Source organism: Sabethes cyaneus, chromosome 3 (genome assembly GCF_943734655.1).
Source record: "Sabethes cyaneus chromosome 3, idSabCyanKW18_F2, whole genome shotgun sequence".
NCBI classification, from domain to species: Eukaryota; Metazoa; Arthropoda; class Insecta; order Diptera; family Culicidae; genus Sabethes; species Sabethes cyaneus.
In genome coordinates, this window is record NC_071355.1 from 136784848 (window position 1) to 136801189 (window position 16342).

The 16342-nt window shown below is 35.0% G+C and overlaps 1 protein-coding gene across 1 annotated transcript; it reads left to right on the forward strand.

Annotated features, from left to right (window-relative positions):
- Positions 1-554: 554 nt before the first annotated feature.
- Positions 555-13988, forward strand: LOC128742628 (dehydrogenase/reductase SDR family protein 7-like). Its single transcript, XM_053839046.1, has 4 exons — positions 555-931; positions 986-1129; positions 11260-11725; positions 13728-13988. Exons 1-4 carry the CDS (start codon positions 776-778, stop codon positions 13940-13942), a joined length of 981 nt encoding a protein of 326 aa, XP_053695021.1. The 5' UTR covers positions 555-775; the 3' UTR covers positions 13943-13988.
- Positions 13989-16342: the final 2354 nt, after the last annotated feature.

Consider the following 16342-nt stretch of genomic DNA (forward strand, 5'->3'; position numbering starts at 1 on the left):
AGCGTTAAATCTTTGCCAAAATCTTGCAAAATAATAATTAATTTAAAATTCTGCCTGTTTTTGTTACTACCAGTCATTGGCGCTGCGCGCAGTAAAAATCGAGCAGTTGTAGCTTCGTACAACGGTGAAAGAGGTAGGTACAGAAACCACCGTTGTACCACTTTGCTTGCGTGATTCTATCGTTGTACACGGTGACAGACATACAATAATTGTACAGGTACAACGCTGGTACAATTGTATGTCTGTCTAGGGTATTATACTCTCATGGAACTGCCATATGGAAAGTTTGTGAAGATTTGGTGCAAAGTTTTGTCTATCCTTTACACTCTTTAACAAACCTGTGCACAGACTTCACAAATAGAACAAACTTGGGAAGGTGGCAGCACCGTTTCGCGCACATAGCGAAATGAATGTCGATGTTTTTGGTAGCGAAAAAAACATTGAACATCCCTATCAGATGAACAAATTATGTTCATTTGTTCGTATTTGACAGCACTTCGCATTACTTTGTGTTCAAAAATTAGTCATTAAAATTTTGACGAGTTCACTATAATCGCGCTATCGCTTATCGGTCCGCCTAGTCGGTCGTTCGTCGTTCTTGCAGTTGCATTACAAACAACCCATGTTCGTATATATTGATTTTTCTAGCCAGATTACTTTATATAATAGAGAAAACGGCTTCATTGTAAGATAAGCTTTACTATTTTCAAAAATATTCTGGCCGTGATGTGATGTAATTTGTGGAAATTAATTAATTGTTCCTGGACCGTGTGCCATGGCGGATCGAATGGAATCTAATTGCCGTACAGATTATAGTGTCTTTTGGTGGGTTTTCTCTACTATTTGCTTACCATTCACATTGCCTTATCTTGTTTTCAAAATAATTGATATTGCAAAAGAGCGACGTTATCGAGAGTGTCTACCAGGAAAGGTAATGTTAGATATATTTGATAAGATGTAAGTATTTCTACTGTATTGCTTATAGGTGGTAGTAATTACTGGCGCAAGTTCTGGTCTTGGAGAGGCTCTTGCCCATATATTTTTCCTGGCTGGATGTAAAGTTGTGCTTTGTGCTAGACGGAAACATGAGCTGGAACGTGTTCGGAAGGATTTGTTAGCTCTTTATACGGTATGTTACTGATTTATAACTTACTAAGCTCAAAAGTTAGTTATCTAATAATTTATTCAATGTGACGTACCGTGCCTGTACCATATTCAAGACAAGTTTTAATCATTAACAGTAGTAAACTTTTCGTAATATTGACAAAATTCTAACTATTATAACCATTTAATCACATCTGATGATACATTATAAAAATGCTTTAAATACCTGGCTCTAATTTTGTGAATATTTAACGGCAAATTAGCAGTCATTGATTTTTCGTCGAAGAGCCCAATTTCGGAATCGAAATTAATTTCGGAAAATTTCGGTTTTTGGGCCTAAAATCGGAGTTCTGTTTGCAAAAATATAAATACTGCATTCTTCTTGTCAATCTGAACACAGCGAAAATATTTTCATGAACAAGATTTTTGTTTCAAACAAAAAACTGCTTTTGAAATTGGCAGAATCGATGACGACTAATTTCACCTTAAGATAACTCGAATTGTCCAATATTACAATAATTTATGAATTGTGAATTATGCCCTTTTTAGTAATCCGGTATAATAAGCACATTGATAATAATTTTGCGTTGAACTTTAAAAAAGCACATTCTTTTACAAATCGTTTTGCCTTTCTACTATATAAATATATAGTATAAAGGTATAGAAATCACTTGGAAAACCGGAAATGGAAAGAAGGTCCTGCGGGCCGAATGTTATATACCATTCGACTCAGTTTCGAAAACTGAGCATTTTCTGTGTGTGTGTATGTATGTGTGTGTGTGTGTGTGTGTGTGTGTGTGTGTATGTGTGTGTGTGTGTGTGTATGTGACGCTTTTAATCTCACTCACTTTTCTCGGAGATGGCTGGACCGATTTTAATGTTCTTAGTGTCAAATGAAAGGTCTAGGTGTCCCATTGGTCGCTATTGAATTTCATACTGATCGGACTTTTAGTTAAAAAGTTATGTATAAAAATACGAAAAATATGGGACTTCATTATCTCATAGGTCTCTTCACCGATTTGAACAAAATTGATTGCATATGAAAGAGGAGCCTTGCAAACCCTTAACTTCCAAATTTCATGAAGATTGGACTTGTAGTTTGAAAGTTACATAAAGAAATGTGAAAAAATAGTATTTAAAACATATTTATGTAACATATAAGCATTAATTTAATGAAAAACATAACACATTTTATGATTATTTGAAAATTATTGCTGAGATCTATCAAACGAAACCGAGTTATTTAAAATCGGACGCTTCATTCAAAAGTTATTCAAATTTTAACACTTAAGCACCGTATATTAAACCGTTAAAACGTGTGAAATCAAAACATATCAATCAAATGTTGATTGTATTCAATGTATGAGATGTATGTGATGTATGTGTGTATGTATGTATGTATGTATGTATGTATGTATGTATGTATGTATGTATGTATGTATGTATGTATGTATGTATGTATGTATGTGATGACAATTTGCAATTTTAAAATTTGCAATGAAATTCAAGAAAAGTGAGAAACATGTCAATTGTCTGAAGTTTTTGAAGCCTCTTAGTGGAATACGAACTCTGAAATTAAAGAAAAGAAAAAACTTTTACCGACTAAATTCCACTATTTAATATTTATTCGCGACAGATACGTATACGCTTTGAAATAAGACGCTGATAAAGCCTGCACGTCGTAGGTGAACTACGTATCTGTTGTAAATAAATATTAAATAGTGGGATTCAATCGAAAAGTTTTTTCTTTTCTTTGATTTCAGATTTCAATTGTCATTTTCTTCACTTGCTGTTACTCACAATTGTACAAGAAAAGCAAAAAGCGGAGAAAAGCAGTTTATTTAAGCATGTAGGTATAGTGGTGTATATAATCAAAAATACTAGTGAGTTGATTTTTCCAAATAAATTTGTACAAATTCCAAACAAATTCTGCGCATCAATAGATGCTCTTTTCAATCAATAGATACTAGAGCTTAGAAATGTTATATGAAAAATAGGAAGTAAACGTTACACGGTAGAAATTTTGTAAGATTTGTTTTCGTTAGTGATATTTTAAAGGACAGATGTCTTATGTCATGTATCATGTTTTAATAAATAAATCAAAAAAAGACAAGCACTGGGAATCATATCGATCGTATTTCCCATTCTCAAGCATGTTTATGGCGCAGCTTTGGCACTATTTTTTGACCTCATCATCTTTTCATGAAAGTACATTCAAAAGAAGCTTAAGTTTTGATTTTCATGCAAAAATAATTATCTGAAGGAGTGCTAGCTAAGAAATAGTTCCATTTCTCGTTTTCATATCTAATGCTCTATTCAGTAATTTTTTTCTAATTCAGATATATTGCAAAATTGAAGCCAAGCAAACCAATAGTAAAATTTTGAGATCAATCATTTTGTTGTAGATATCCTTTTTCTTCAAAAGCGAAATATAATAATAATTTTTTGAACTCTTGTTTTTCAAAGATGCTAACTTTTGAATGCATGGTATTAATATCAAAATATCAAAAAATCTGCTATGAACAAATACTTCATATTGTCAATTCAGAACAAGTTTCGTATGTGGCTCTGAAGCCCGAAAGTTAAGGCCGTCTGTAGACCCGTTAGAGAGTTAATTTCTAATTTTATATGCATATTCATTCAAGTCTGTAAAAATTATCTTTTGTGTTTACATTATTTTTCTATAAATATTATAAAACTAAATAAGGTGTTCATCAAGTAACATAAATGACGCTTACATGTATTTACGCACCCAAGGAAAGAAAATATAATTATTCTACACAATACGTTGTGAATTTTACTGGCAAATAAGGATTTTGAGGAATACGGAACGGATATTTAAAAATATAGTCTAATATAACATCTATACATCTACAATTAAGTTCCTGAGAAATTAAATAATGATTATTGTGGCAGTAGAAAGGCTAGGTCACGCCGCTAGGTGGATTAATTCGGGTTTTTTTTTTAATGAATGGGTTGCAGTTGAAATATGTATTTTTTTGTACTTTTGAAAGAAAAAAATTAATTACTTATTGGTCCAAATTCCACCGGTCTGACAGAGCAAAGGGATAAAATCAGAGATAAACAGAATCCACAGTACGGATTTGATTTGAGTACAAAATTCGTGTTTTCATATGCAGCGTGACCTGGTTTGAGCGCTAAATGATTCGCAGACCCAAAGGCACTTCTGGTTTTGCTGATCCGTGGGGCTATTTCAATCTTAGCGGTGCCATCGCATTGGGTGTTGTCTGACTACAAAGATATTGAAAGTCTTCCATCTGCTCAACTTGTTGTCCGCTACTGTAAAGTTGGTGGGATTGTTAGTGTTCACTACCATAGACAAGTTTTTGCTACATGACTATGAGACCTGCTGCCTTGAAGCTGTCGGAGAGATCATCTAACTTGCTCATCCATAACGATTAGGAATATGCAGCCCCGTCTCACACCAGCAGTAACAAGACGCCATTGTGCAGCACCTTGCACGAGAATGCCTCGATGAGATGGATTAGCTTATCAGGAACTCCTCTAAGCCTATAAGTACACCCCACGGATAGCTCTTGGTGGATTTTATAAACATAGAAAGGTTGCAATCGTTGATTAATAACATTTTGTCAATTTCTAACGCACTTACATTCAATTTTTTCATATCAAAAAAGGGTCTCGATTTTGGCAAAGGCGATACGCATTTGTTGCCAAATTCGAAATGCAACTGTATAATCGAAACTACAGCTGTAGCGCACTTTTCCAACACAGATATCAAGTTCGTCCAGCCTTAATCGTTTCGAAATTAAGTTCGTCATGCAATTTTTTTAATTTGCTGTATTGCAATACATGGTCTGAAACATTGCTGTAAATTTGATACAAGAAGATAAGTTTAAATTACCTAAATGCCCGTTCTCTGTATATCAGTTTTATCCGTTTCTTAGAGTTTGTACTTCCACTAAGAGTTTCATCAGGGCACAATTACGCTTCTCTAATATATGTTAATTCGCTATGACGGAGCTGTTGATATTTTTCTGGTTTTTGTATGAGAAAAAGAGGGAGAGAAATATTTTTGTTTTTGTTTTCACGCGCACGTTGACCGTTGTGCATGGGATTTCATGTAAGTGCGAACTGGCTTAAAAATCTTTTTCAGCTCCGACAACCGGCACAGCGAATGGCGCCTCAAATCTTATTTCAACATCAAACACTATTTACATATAGGACAGATGCTCCATTAGTCGCGCAGCTAAGCGCAATGTAACTTCTTTTTTCTTGTTTATTGAGGTATATGCTTCACTTCAATTAATGCTTGTGGGATATAAATTTATCAAACACAAGGTATTTGTCACAAGACAAGATAATTACTTTCGTTGTACGAGAAGCTTTATGATGAAAAAAATGAACTTTACGAATCAAATATATTGTACCAATAGTTGCGCTAAAGTTTCCTTAATTAAGTTTGGTGTTTCTTTAATTGTGTTATTCCATATACATTGCTAGGTTGCTAGATGAAAAAACATTGTAGCGCTACTATAGAAATGAGTGCCTATAGTTGTGTTAGATTTTAGAAAATCGGCATTTTAGCAAATAATGCTTTAATTTTAAATAATGTAGTCTAACTACCAATACTGCTAAGAACTTGTTTTATATAATGAACGTAATTGTTTTATTTAAAATGCTACGGTGACGAAAATATGCATTAATAATCAATAGTAGCGCAACTATTGGTACTACCACAACTATTGGATCAACCACCCTGTATGTATTTTAATGACATCAAAAAATTATTACGATAAAATGGCTTGATTGTGCTGCAGGTTGAGAAATTCAAATTTTTGCAAGTCGATAATTTTTTTACATGATTTTATTCATTTTTGTGATATGAGTAAGTTAAAGTTGTTTGAAAAATGATTTTTACCCGACTGCCTTATACTGAGTTGATGGTCAAATGAACATTGACATCACTATGGATCGATCCTGCCTTGTCTTGTCTTGTCCATCATTTTGTAAAGAAATTAATCTAAATGTAATGCTTGACTATTGACACTATACAAATAATTGCAGGCAACTAACTCACTAACTTACGCAAGGCAGCAAACGAAACTATTCTCGGATAAAAGTCGACGACTCAGCAATCTTACAGACAAAATGATAGAAATGGAACTTATGAATATTAAGCGAGGTGACCATATCGGTCGAACTAAAAAATCTGAACATTTTCTGCCCAAACATGCGGATGAAGATTTAGATTCGACAAACCAACTAATTTAACCCCCTTCCACTTCTGTTCACGCTCCAGAAGTTACAAGCCATACAAAGCTGGACAAATTGATGACCGTGAGAATGTACCTCTACAACCATACAGATAACCAAATCTCTACAATGCTCTACAAGTGTTTTTGAGACTTCAGATCAGCGATGACCAAACTGTCCCTTTTAGAAATGATCCGTGTGACATGCGATTTTTTCGATACAGATACAGTATCGCCCAATGCTAGAATGTTCAAACGACAACATCGGTTGAAGAAGAAAGATGGTTTTGCACTCTGGCGTACTTCCCAAGCACAGATTTCAAATTGGACTAGGTTTAATCGCGTTCGTAAAGAATTTTGTTGAGCCGAGAAGACTTTGTCACTCTTTCTGGCGTACTTCCCAAGCATAGATATCAGATTAGTCTAGATTCAATCGTCGCAAAGAAGCTTCAACCTGTTGGGACGGGGAGATTTTGTCACTTTTTTCTTCTGAAAATACGTCAAAAACTATGATTTTGTAACCAATCACGAAGTAAGGATTTCCAGTTGGACAATGCTTCATTATTTCCAATTTTTCAATAGGGCGTACTTGGAAATCAATAAGTTTTTTTATTGGGCTGATGTGTAGAAGATTTTCCGATCGATTGTATTGTGTATGTATGTATGGGGTTAGCCACCATCACCTCAAGGGTTTCCCATTGTATGCAAGAAGAATTACTGCAAAATCGAATTTATCTACCTAGCAACTTTCATGTAAATGCTGTTTGTTAAAGACCAAAAGGGGTTGGGTGGATCTATAAGCAATGTCGCTTATATGATTCCACGGGATATAAGACACTCCTTCCAGCATAGACTTCCAGTTTCTAGATACATAACTTCGCCGTGCAAACTTATCTTGCGTGATGATTTGTGCGCTAGAAGGGCGCGTCAAAATCTTCTCCGACCTTATATGACTTGGGCTGGTTACCACATCCCTCATCCAGTCTTCGATTCATTCGATGCCCTGATGCTCCTTCCCCTTTACGATAATGATGGTATATGGCAATGTAATAAAATATGTGTTATATGAATATACATTATATGAAGATATATAGACAAAAACAGAACAATCTCACCAGCCGTCCTTCGAATAGAAAAGAGTTGCATCATTTGAGTTTACATGAGTGCTTTCATCATTAATTTATTTTTTTCTTCTGGTATCCATGAGCACTATTTAAACTTTCTTCGGCCCGAATTTTCTTTGTACAGTAGGAGATGCTTGCTCCATGAGCTAAAACGAAACAAATCATTAAAATAACTTATGTTAAGCTTACCTACTAACCAGGTCGTGTTGCTCAGCCGTCATCCAAACCCGCAGTTTTAAGATCAGGCAGCCGGGAACCACCCAGCATCGCACCTCCTAGCTTGGCTACTCAAAAGAGCATTACCAGGTATGGCCACGTGGAGGCGCTAGGTAGGGGCTTGGGATGGCTAAAGCTATATTGGACGCTCCTCGTTTGCCTTCTCCATTTCATACCCTAGAAGATTTTCCGATCGATTGGTGCAAAAATGTTGAAAATCGATCGGAAAACCGCTGAGCTATTAGCGTTCAAAACCTATCATTTTTCGTGACGCTCGCATTTTTCGATTTTTTGGCATTGCCCCCTATACCAGCTACCTTCCTGAAAGACGTAGACCTACGTCAAAATATCCCTACCACTCGCGTACAATGTTTCACGAGAATTCCATTAAATAAGCCAAATTCATAGTGGACCAAAAACGACTGCGCAGATAAAGTTCCAACTGGACCGTAGTCGACTAAGCGGGTGCAATGCAAATATCGTATCGGTAAAGCAGACGAAAGGCACATTGATTAAACAGGACGGATATCACTTCGGTAGATGAAGACAAGTGTCGATGATGCAGAAGTATGAATATCGATGATGCAGAAGCAAGATTAGGTCGATAATATTGTAAGCATAAGCGTAGGATATCGCCCTTGTGCTGGCAAGATGAACGTCGATAATATTGTGATGATAAAATCGGTAGCGACTCGTCCACAGGCAACAAAATTCAGCCGGACAACAATATTTTCTTCACACGTTCATGATTTTGCTTGCACTGACGCACACGCAATACGAATTTTATTTAGACAGTATACTTTCTTATTAGACTGCTCGTAATTTCATTGTTGCATACACGGTATGCAATTTATCATGTCACTGAACAACTTATACTACATATTCCTGTATCCTGCGCTTCAATTCCATTTTATTTAGCTACGAAGTTGATGAGTAAAACGTTCAACATGACGGGAGCGTTGGTTCAGCGATCTCACTGAACACGTATACCAACACATTGTTCCTGGTACTAATTCAGTATCAATTGACGAGGTAAAACATTTAACGAGAAACATTTAACATTAAATTTTGAACTTTTTCTTAACGAAAACTCTAGTTGGATACATTTTTTACAAACAGACTTGCACTTACAAGAAAACACGTCTTAATCCTAGGAAACCTAGGTCTTAATCCTTCATATTAATTATGTAGCTTCGTCAGTTAGTGTTCTGCAGGCTTGAGTTCCCTTGGGTTGTGTTGTATTTTGTTTGAAACTGGCGAAGTTTTGGGATCAAACCATCATATGCAGTATTGAAATTGCCGCACTCACGCTGTAGACTGACAGTTTTTTCCTCGCCGAGCACTTTTATGTGGAATATCTCTGCCGTCAGCCTAGTCTCCTGGTCGTCGATGCGTGTTATTATTCGGAATAAAGTGCAAGTCTGTTTGTAAAAAATGTATCCAACTAGAGTTTTCGTTAAGAAAAAGTTCAAAATTTAATGTTAAATGTTTCTCGTTAAATCTAAAGTTTGTGTTACTAATACTTGACGATTTGTAATTTCTGTAATTCTACCTCTAAATAGGCGTCCGAAGATGGCTGAATGAAATATAGTAGGTTGAAACGCGTAACGCAGAAAATCTGAAACTGTTTCATTCCTCACCGAAAAAAATCAACCAAACCCAAACATATAACTGAACAGTGATCCAAACATTAGAAAAAAACTGTTTAATGTGTTAATACTGTTAAAAAAGTGAAACACGGCTCCTTTAATTTTCCGCATCCTAGCCTAATCAATGAAACGAATTAAAAAAATTGTGGAAAATCAATGTTACGTGGGATCTACTTTCTTGATAATCAGCAAATGGATAGATAATTTTCTCCTTTGAGTACATGTCAAGTATATATCAATCTTCAAAAAAAATTCATTAATTTCCGAGATGGTCTATTTTGGAAAATCGATTATTAGTTTTTAAAATATCTATTCAGTGTTAATTTTTTTTTCTTTTTTTTCGAAAATTCAGGATATTTTCTAAACGTTACCCATGGACCTTATTTTGTTGGTCCTTTAATTTTTGAGTAAAATTTTTTTTCATAAAAAAAGATGAGAAAAATAACAAAAATTTATAATTTATAAAAAAAACTGAATCCTTTCCAAAAGCTAGTCTGTGCGTTTTGGAAAAACTAGCAATGCAAAGTTGCTTATTTACATCAACTCTTTACACACACAAAGTTTTATTGAGTTCTGAGAGGGTGCTGCCAACCCCATAGACGAGTTGGGGGATGAGGGATGAAATCCGTCCAAAGTGTTTTTTTCATTCGATGACATTGCACTATGGACAAAAACGAACGCAATTAAGGGACATAAACGACTAAATTTTATTATTTCAGATTTTGATTCTACAGTCTTTTCCGCTTATTTTGATACTACTTTCGTAATGATCCGACCACGGGAAGTCGAAAAACGGTCGAACACATTAGCATACCAGTGCGATGTGGAACAACCTCGTCGGAATAAAACGCTGCCCCTGTAAAACCATGATTTTCAAACTTTATGTGCCTTTTTTCAGAAACTACTCAACGTATCGGAACAAACTTTTTTTTTGCTTTATTGGTAGAAGCTGGGCAAAGACTTTTATAACTTTTAGGCTTTGTAAACGAAACACAACCAGAGAAAAAGAAAAAAGAAGACAAATTTTAATTTTTTCAGTCTTTTTTTTCTTTTTTTTTTTCTTTTTTCTCAAGCTGTGTGTAGTTTACAAAGCTTAAAAGTTATAAAAGTCTTTGCCCAGCTTCTACCAACAAAACAAAAAAAAGTTTTTTCCAATACGTTATGTAGTTTTTGAGAAAAAGGTACATAAAGTTTGAAAATCGTGGTTTTACAGGAGCGGCGTTTTATTCCGGCAAGATTGTTCCACATCGCCCTAGAATACCTATGTGTTCGATCGTTTTTCGGTCACTTCCCGTGGTCGGATCATTACAAAATTAGTATCAAAATAAGCGGAAAAGACTGTAGAATCAAAATCTGAAATAAAAAATTTACGATTTTTTCAAAAAATTTAGTCGTTTATGTCCCTTAAAGATGCTGTCTGCAGGCTGATAAAATATAACTGATCTTATGTAAAATTTTCCTGAGAATCGTATGTTCCTGTTTGTCATCGTTTGGTGTGGTCGGTTTGGTAACGAAACTCAACAAAAAAAAATGTGCTCTAAACTAAATGGGTGAAACCCTATTCGATTTTGCGCACTTTTTTACACAAAATTATTATTAATTAAATTTGAGTTTTGTTTTTTCAAAGCCTTTGCACCAAGCAGTCCAATAAGGGTAAAAAATGTAAAAAATAGGGGAAAATGAGTAAAATGGGGTACTTCCCGATGACAAACAGGAATGGGGTAGGAACCAGACAATTCTCCGGAAAATTTTACATAAGATCAGCAACATTTTATCAGTCTGCATGCCGTATCTTAATTGCATCCGTTTGTTGGCTCATCTTTGTCCATAATGTCTTTAAATAATGCCCATGAAAATTTCGTTTTCAGTTTGCAATAAAATGCCTTTTCAAATGCACATCAAAGCTATGCTAACTGTCATATTTTTTTTTAGACCGTGGAAACTCATTCACCTGTAATTGTACCATTGGATCTTTCCGATATCAATTCCCTCCCGTTGAAGATTAAAGAGATACTGGAAATCCATGGCCACATTGATATTATGATAAACAACGGGGGCGTTAGTGTCCGCTCGGATTGTGTTTCTACCGCTATGGATGTAGATATTAAGGTGATGTTAGTCAACTATTTCGGAACAGTGGCACTGACCAAAGCTTGCCTTCCATCTATGATTGAACGCAAGCAGGGAAGAATCGTTTGCATCTCGAGTGTTCAAGGAAAGTTTAGCATTCCACATCGATCGGCATACGGCGCATCCAAACATGCTTTACAAGGTTTTTGTGATAGTTTGAGAGCCGAAATAAGTGAGCATAATGTAAAAGTGACTCTGGTATCGCCCAGTTACATCAGAACTGCTTTATCCTTAAATGCATTAACGGGAACTGGAGAACAATATGGCAGTAAGTTATTATTATATATATCTACTTATACATTTCTGTTATATGTCAGTTATATATCTGTTGCTTCTCTCTGTATGATTGATTATATATTAAAAGTTTCTAAGTTTAATGTTTATTCATGCTTTGACTTGTTTACCTACCTCTTGTTTCAAATTGTATTCCAATTTTTTCACTATTCATTACATGATATTCTATATCACTTCCGTCTATGAAGAAAAACGAAATTGAATATAAGTTTTTTATTCCGTAAAAGAAACAGGACTTGCTTGAAAAATACTTTTCCTTCATGCTGAATTCTAAATTTATCCACTCATGACTGTGCAAAAGTCCCTCCTATGAAGTGTACTGGTCAGAGGAACGAATGAGTCCTCGCCAGGGACGGCTATAATATGGGATAGTACTGGTGAAATGGTTCACAGAGCGAGTAAAAATATGCATGCCTTGGAAAACAAAACAACTACTCAGCTCAGCTCCTTTCACGAAGAATTTCTAGATCTAGATAGAATTAATAAAAGGGCGAATGTCGCAAATGCAAACAAAACGGGTGAGAGTTATTTTTTGCTGGACCAGGACCAGCATAGGAAAATCAACTGGCTGTGAACCATTTCGCGAAATTTTTAACTTTTTAGTTATAATTTGACAGTTCGATGGTTATTTCTCCTCGAGTGATTAAAATCAGTTTAGAATGCGAACCATTTCATATTTGACAGATTGATAGTTGTTTTACTCAATAAGAGCATATATAAGGTAAGGATGAAGATATGTTTCTATAACAGCGAATTTATTTATTCATTTATTCAGTCCGGATTGGAATTGGATGAATTTTTGATGTTCATTTGCTCCTGTTTGATAGATAAAATTTATCTCATTTCATTTCGGGTTGAATAAACAAATTTTTTATATGTTAAACATCCATACATTGGTGAAAAAAATTCAAGGAAAAATCAGTGAAACACATCGAAGCTCTTTCCTCACCTGTGGCATATCTCATTGGCTCTCAGAAGCGAACCATCGAACTGTTAAAACCTGAGAGTCAAAACTAACCATGCTCCCGAAACCATAACCATTTTCGAAAAACCATCAAACTGCGACATTCGCCCTTTTGTTAATTCTATCTTCAATTACTTTATGTTTATCTAAGACGAAGCGTGACTCGCGTAGGCCTCTGAAATGTACGAGACTGTGGTGGTTGGTGCGCAACGTGATACTCGAGTCAAAAACGTTGAAAACACAAGTAGCTATATATCAGTTTCTATACTAAAATTATTAATATATTGAAGCTTTTTACCTAAAGGTTACGGACAATACCACATTGAAACAGTATTATCCAACCTAATAATAAAAACAAGCAAAATTCTGTAAACAAGTAAATATTTAGCCGAAGTTCAAACGAAACATTGAAACATACTTCTATTTATCAATTTTTATTAAATATAGAAGAAACAAATATAGTGTTATGTTGGAATAATCTTGATAAATCGGCTAAGAAAATGCACTTTGATGTCGGTTTTTACTACTCGCTATAGAATTGAATTTGTTTTGAAGTGGTCAAAGGCAGTGCTTACGGTTTTTGATTAATTTTTCTAAAGATCGACAATTTTGGTTAAGTGATTGGAATTAGGAGCTGATCGCAATGACTTACGGTCACAGTAGTTGTACTAAAATTTTAGCATACGGCCTATTGTCGAGTACCGTAAACGCACCTAAGTCTGCGTACCCTACATTTCAGTCAAAACATTCTTATCCCTGCAAATTTTTATCTTAATTACCACATCCAGGAAAATATGTGTACATAGAGCTATTCATTTGAGAATGCTATGATTTTCAAGGAAAATATGCGGATCGCAGAATTAGCAGTCATTCCCAGAATTAGGTGTATTTACAGTACCTCCGGTTCGTTTATGAAGTAATTTATAAGCAGTTGTGAAAGTTTTTTTTTTCAATAAAAATTTTTAAAAGAAAAATTCAAATTCATAATTCTAATTTCAATTTTACTATCTAGGAATGGATTCAACAACAGCGTCGGGCGCATTACCCAAAACAGTTGCCAAACGCGTTTTAACGGCTGTACTACGTAATGAACAGGATGTCACAATAGCGTCACTTGCTCCAAAGATGGCATACTGGGTTCGACATTTGTGTCCTTCGTTGTACTTTTGGTTCATGGCAAGACGTGCTAAAAAGCTAAATGCATCCCTAGTAGCAGAAAACAAGTAAAAATTAAGTAAACAGAAATTAAAACCAAAGTTCTTTTTTTGCTTCTGTGATTACTACATTTAATTAGTAAAATTTTGATTTTGGCTAATAAATTATGTATTTTTTATTACAGCGTTTTATTTCTGACTAGACGTAGTAGTCCGCGTTCGTCGCCTTGCTTTTGACTGAGACCCGCCCAACTTTCCACAATTTCGGAAAAACACTTTTTTGGTGTGAAAAACTAGATCCACTACAACGAAGATAAACGTGATGTCTGACCAAAATGCAATCTAGATACAGTATTATCATTGGCGATACTAGGGCTCATCTCATTTTTTTCGACCTTTTTATCCGTCAGCATTTTTAAATTGAATGTCCATTAAGGGGGCATAGTACTTTTTACAACATATTTTTTGCCTTATTTCAAATATTTTTTTTCTCGATAACGCGAAAAGCGAATCGATTCGGGTTTTTTGCATTCTAAACATTGCACTTTATTCTAATATTTACAGTTTTGTTTGCATATGTGAACCTCTTCCCCTCTCCCCTACGGCTCCTTGAATGAACATGATCATTCGAAAAAAACATGATTTGCGGTACCATGGATTGGCGCCGGGGGGCTTATCCGAATTGAAAAACTCTAAAACGACATGAAAGTAGATTAAATTATCTCGTGTTTGACCCGCCCTTTTTTATAAATTCGAACGTATAACAAAATGGCGGACATTCAAACATAAAAGTAAGGGTTTTAGTCGAAAAAATTGACTTTAAGAGGGCATAGTACTTTTTCAATTCTAAAAAATCGAATTTTTTTTATTGTTTATATCAAAAGATTAACATTTTTAGCATATGTGTTCGAAACCGTTTCGATGAATTCCAAAAAATGACAAAGTTACAGTCATTTGTACCGCGCATGTCTGGAACAATTGCACAGCGCATAAAAACTTCAATGCCGTTTTTCTCGAAACCAGGTTTTGAAAGTCGGTACCATAAATATCTCAAGAACGGCTCGAGCAATTCTCATGATTCTTTTTTTGTTTTAAAGCCAACAAAATTATCTAGTGTTTGACCCATCCTTTTTTCGATATTGCAATTTTTGTATTTTTGAGAAATGTTAAAGTCAATTTTTTCTACTAAAAACCTTACTTTTATGTTTGAATGTCCGTCATTTTGTTATGCGTTCGAATTTTAAAAAAAGGATGGGTCAAACACGAGATAATTTAATGTACTTTCATGTCGTTTTAGAATTTTTCATTTCGGATAAGCCCCCGAGCGCCAATCCATGGTACCGCAATTCATGTTTTTTTTCGAATGATCATGCTCAAGGAGCCGTAGGGGAGGAGGGAAGAGGTTCCCATGTATAAACAAAATTGTAAATATTAGTATAAAATACAATGTTTAGAATGCAAAAAACCCGAATCAATTCGCCTTCCACGTTATCGAGAAAAAAATATTTGAAATAAGGCCAAAAATATGGTGTAAAAAGTACTATGCCCCCTTAAACATTTCTAAAAAATACAAAAATTGTAATATCCAAAAAACGGATGGGTCAAACACTAAATAATTTTGCTGGCTTTGAAACAAAAAAACCTGATTTAATCCACCTAGTGGTGAAGGGAACCTTTGTTATACAGTCTTACGTGCTATTTGAGATAGAAATCGACACGTCTTCGGAACATAATTCATCCATTGGTTAACGTTGCGTAATGCGTTGGTTTACATAAAATTTTGGAAATTGAATAAGTTTACAAGATTTGAACAAAATAGGAGCACTTATACATTTTGATAGACCCTTTTTTCATTAAATTGCTGAGTAAGTTGTAATTAATGTTAGTAAGAGGAAATATTATTCACCCTTATTCGGGAAGTCTCGTGACTCAATACGACAATTGTCACTCGTCGTGTCCCGCAGTTTGGTTACAGTTTCAAAGCATATTATGGTGTAGGTGATAACGTGGTATATCCAGGAAATACTGTCTTGGGAGCAGCTACTAATGTTGTTGTTCGCCTTTCTAAAATTTTACCGGATTTAAACAATCATATTTTTCGATAATTATTATACGACATTACCATTGATTTTTATCTCCACTCGAGAGGAACGAGAGGGATGTACGACTGGGAACTATTCGGAGTAATAGAATACCCAAAAGCAAGCTGGATATGGATATGGCAAACGGTCTCGTTGGTCGGTATCTAATTCGAATAAAAACTAAAAAGCATAGAAATCTATTAGTACACCATTTATTGAATTTAGCCACGATAAAGCTGCCATAACCAAATGTACATATTTTCCACGGTCTGACATCAGATTTGATGGAGTACAGCATTTCCTAGAACACGATGGAAAAAAACCTATAAGATGCATGGCTGCACAGTGGAAACTCGCGTAAAATTTCGCAAATGTAATATTAATTTGTGTTT

What these genes read in the sequence shown, in the direction of transcription:
- LOC128742628 (XM_053839046.1), top strand. Translation starts at nt 776, where the DNA reads ATGGCGGATCGAATGGAATCTAATTGCCGTACAGATTATAGTGTCTTT. An exon ending in GAGAGTGTCTACCAGGAAAG is followed by an intron (nt 932 to 985) that starts GTAATGTTAGAT and finishes TATTGCTTATAG; the next exon opens with GTGGTAGTAATTACTGGCGC. An exon ending in AACTGGAGAACAATATGGCA is followed by an intron (nt 11,726 to 13,727) that starts GTAAGTTATTAT and finishes TTTACTATCTAG; the next exon opens with GAATGGATTCAACAACAGCG.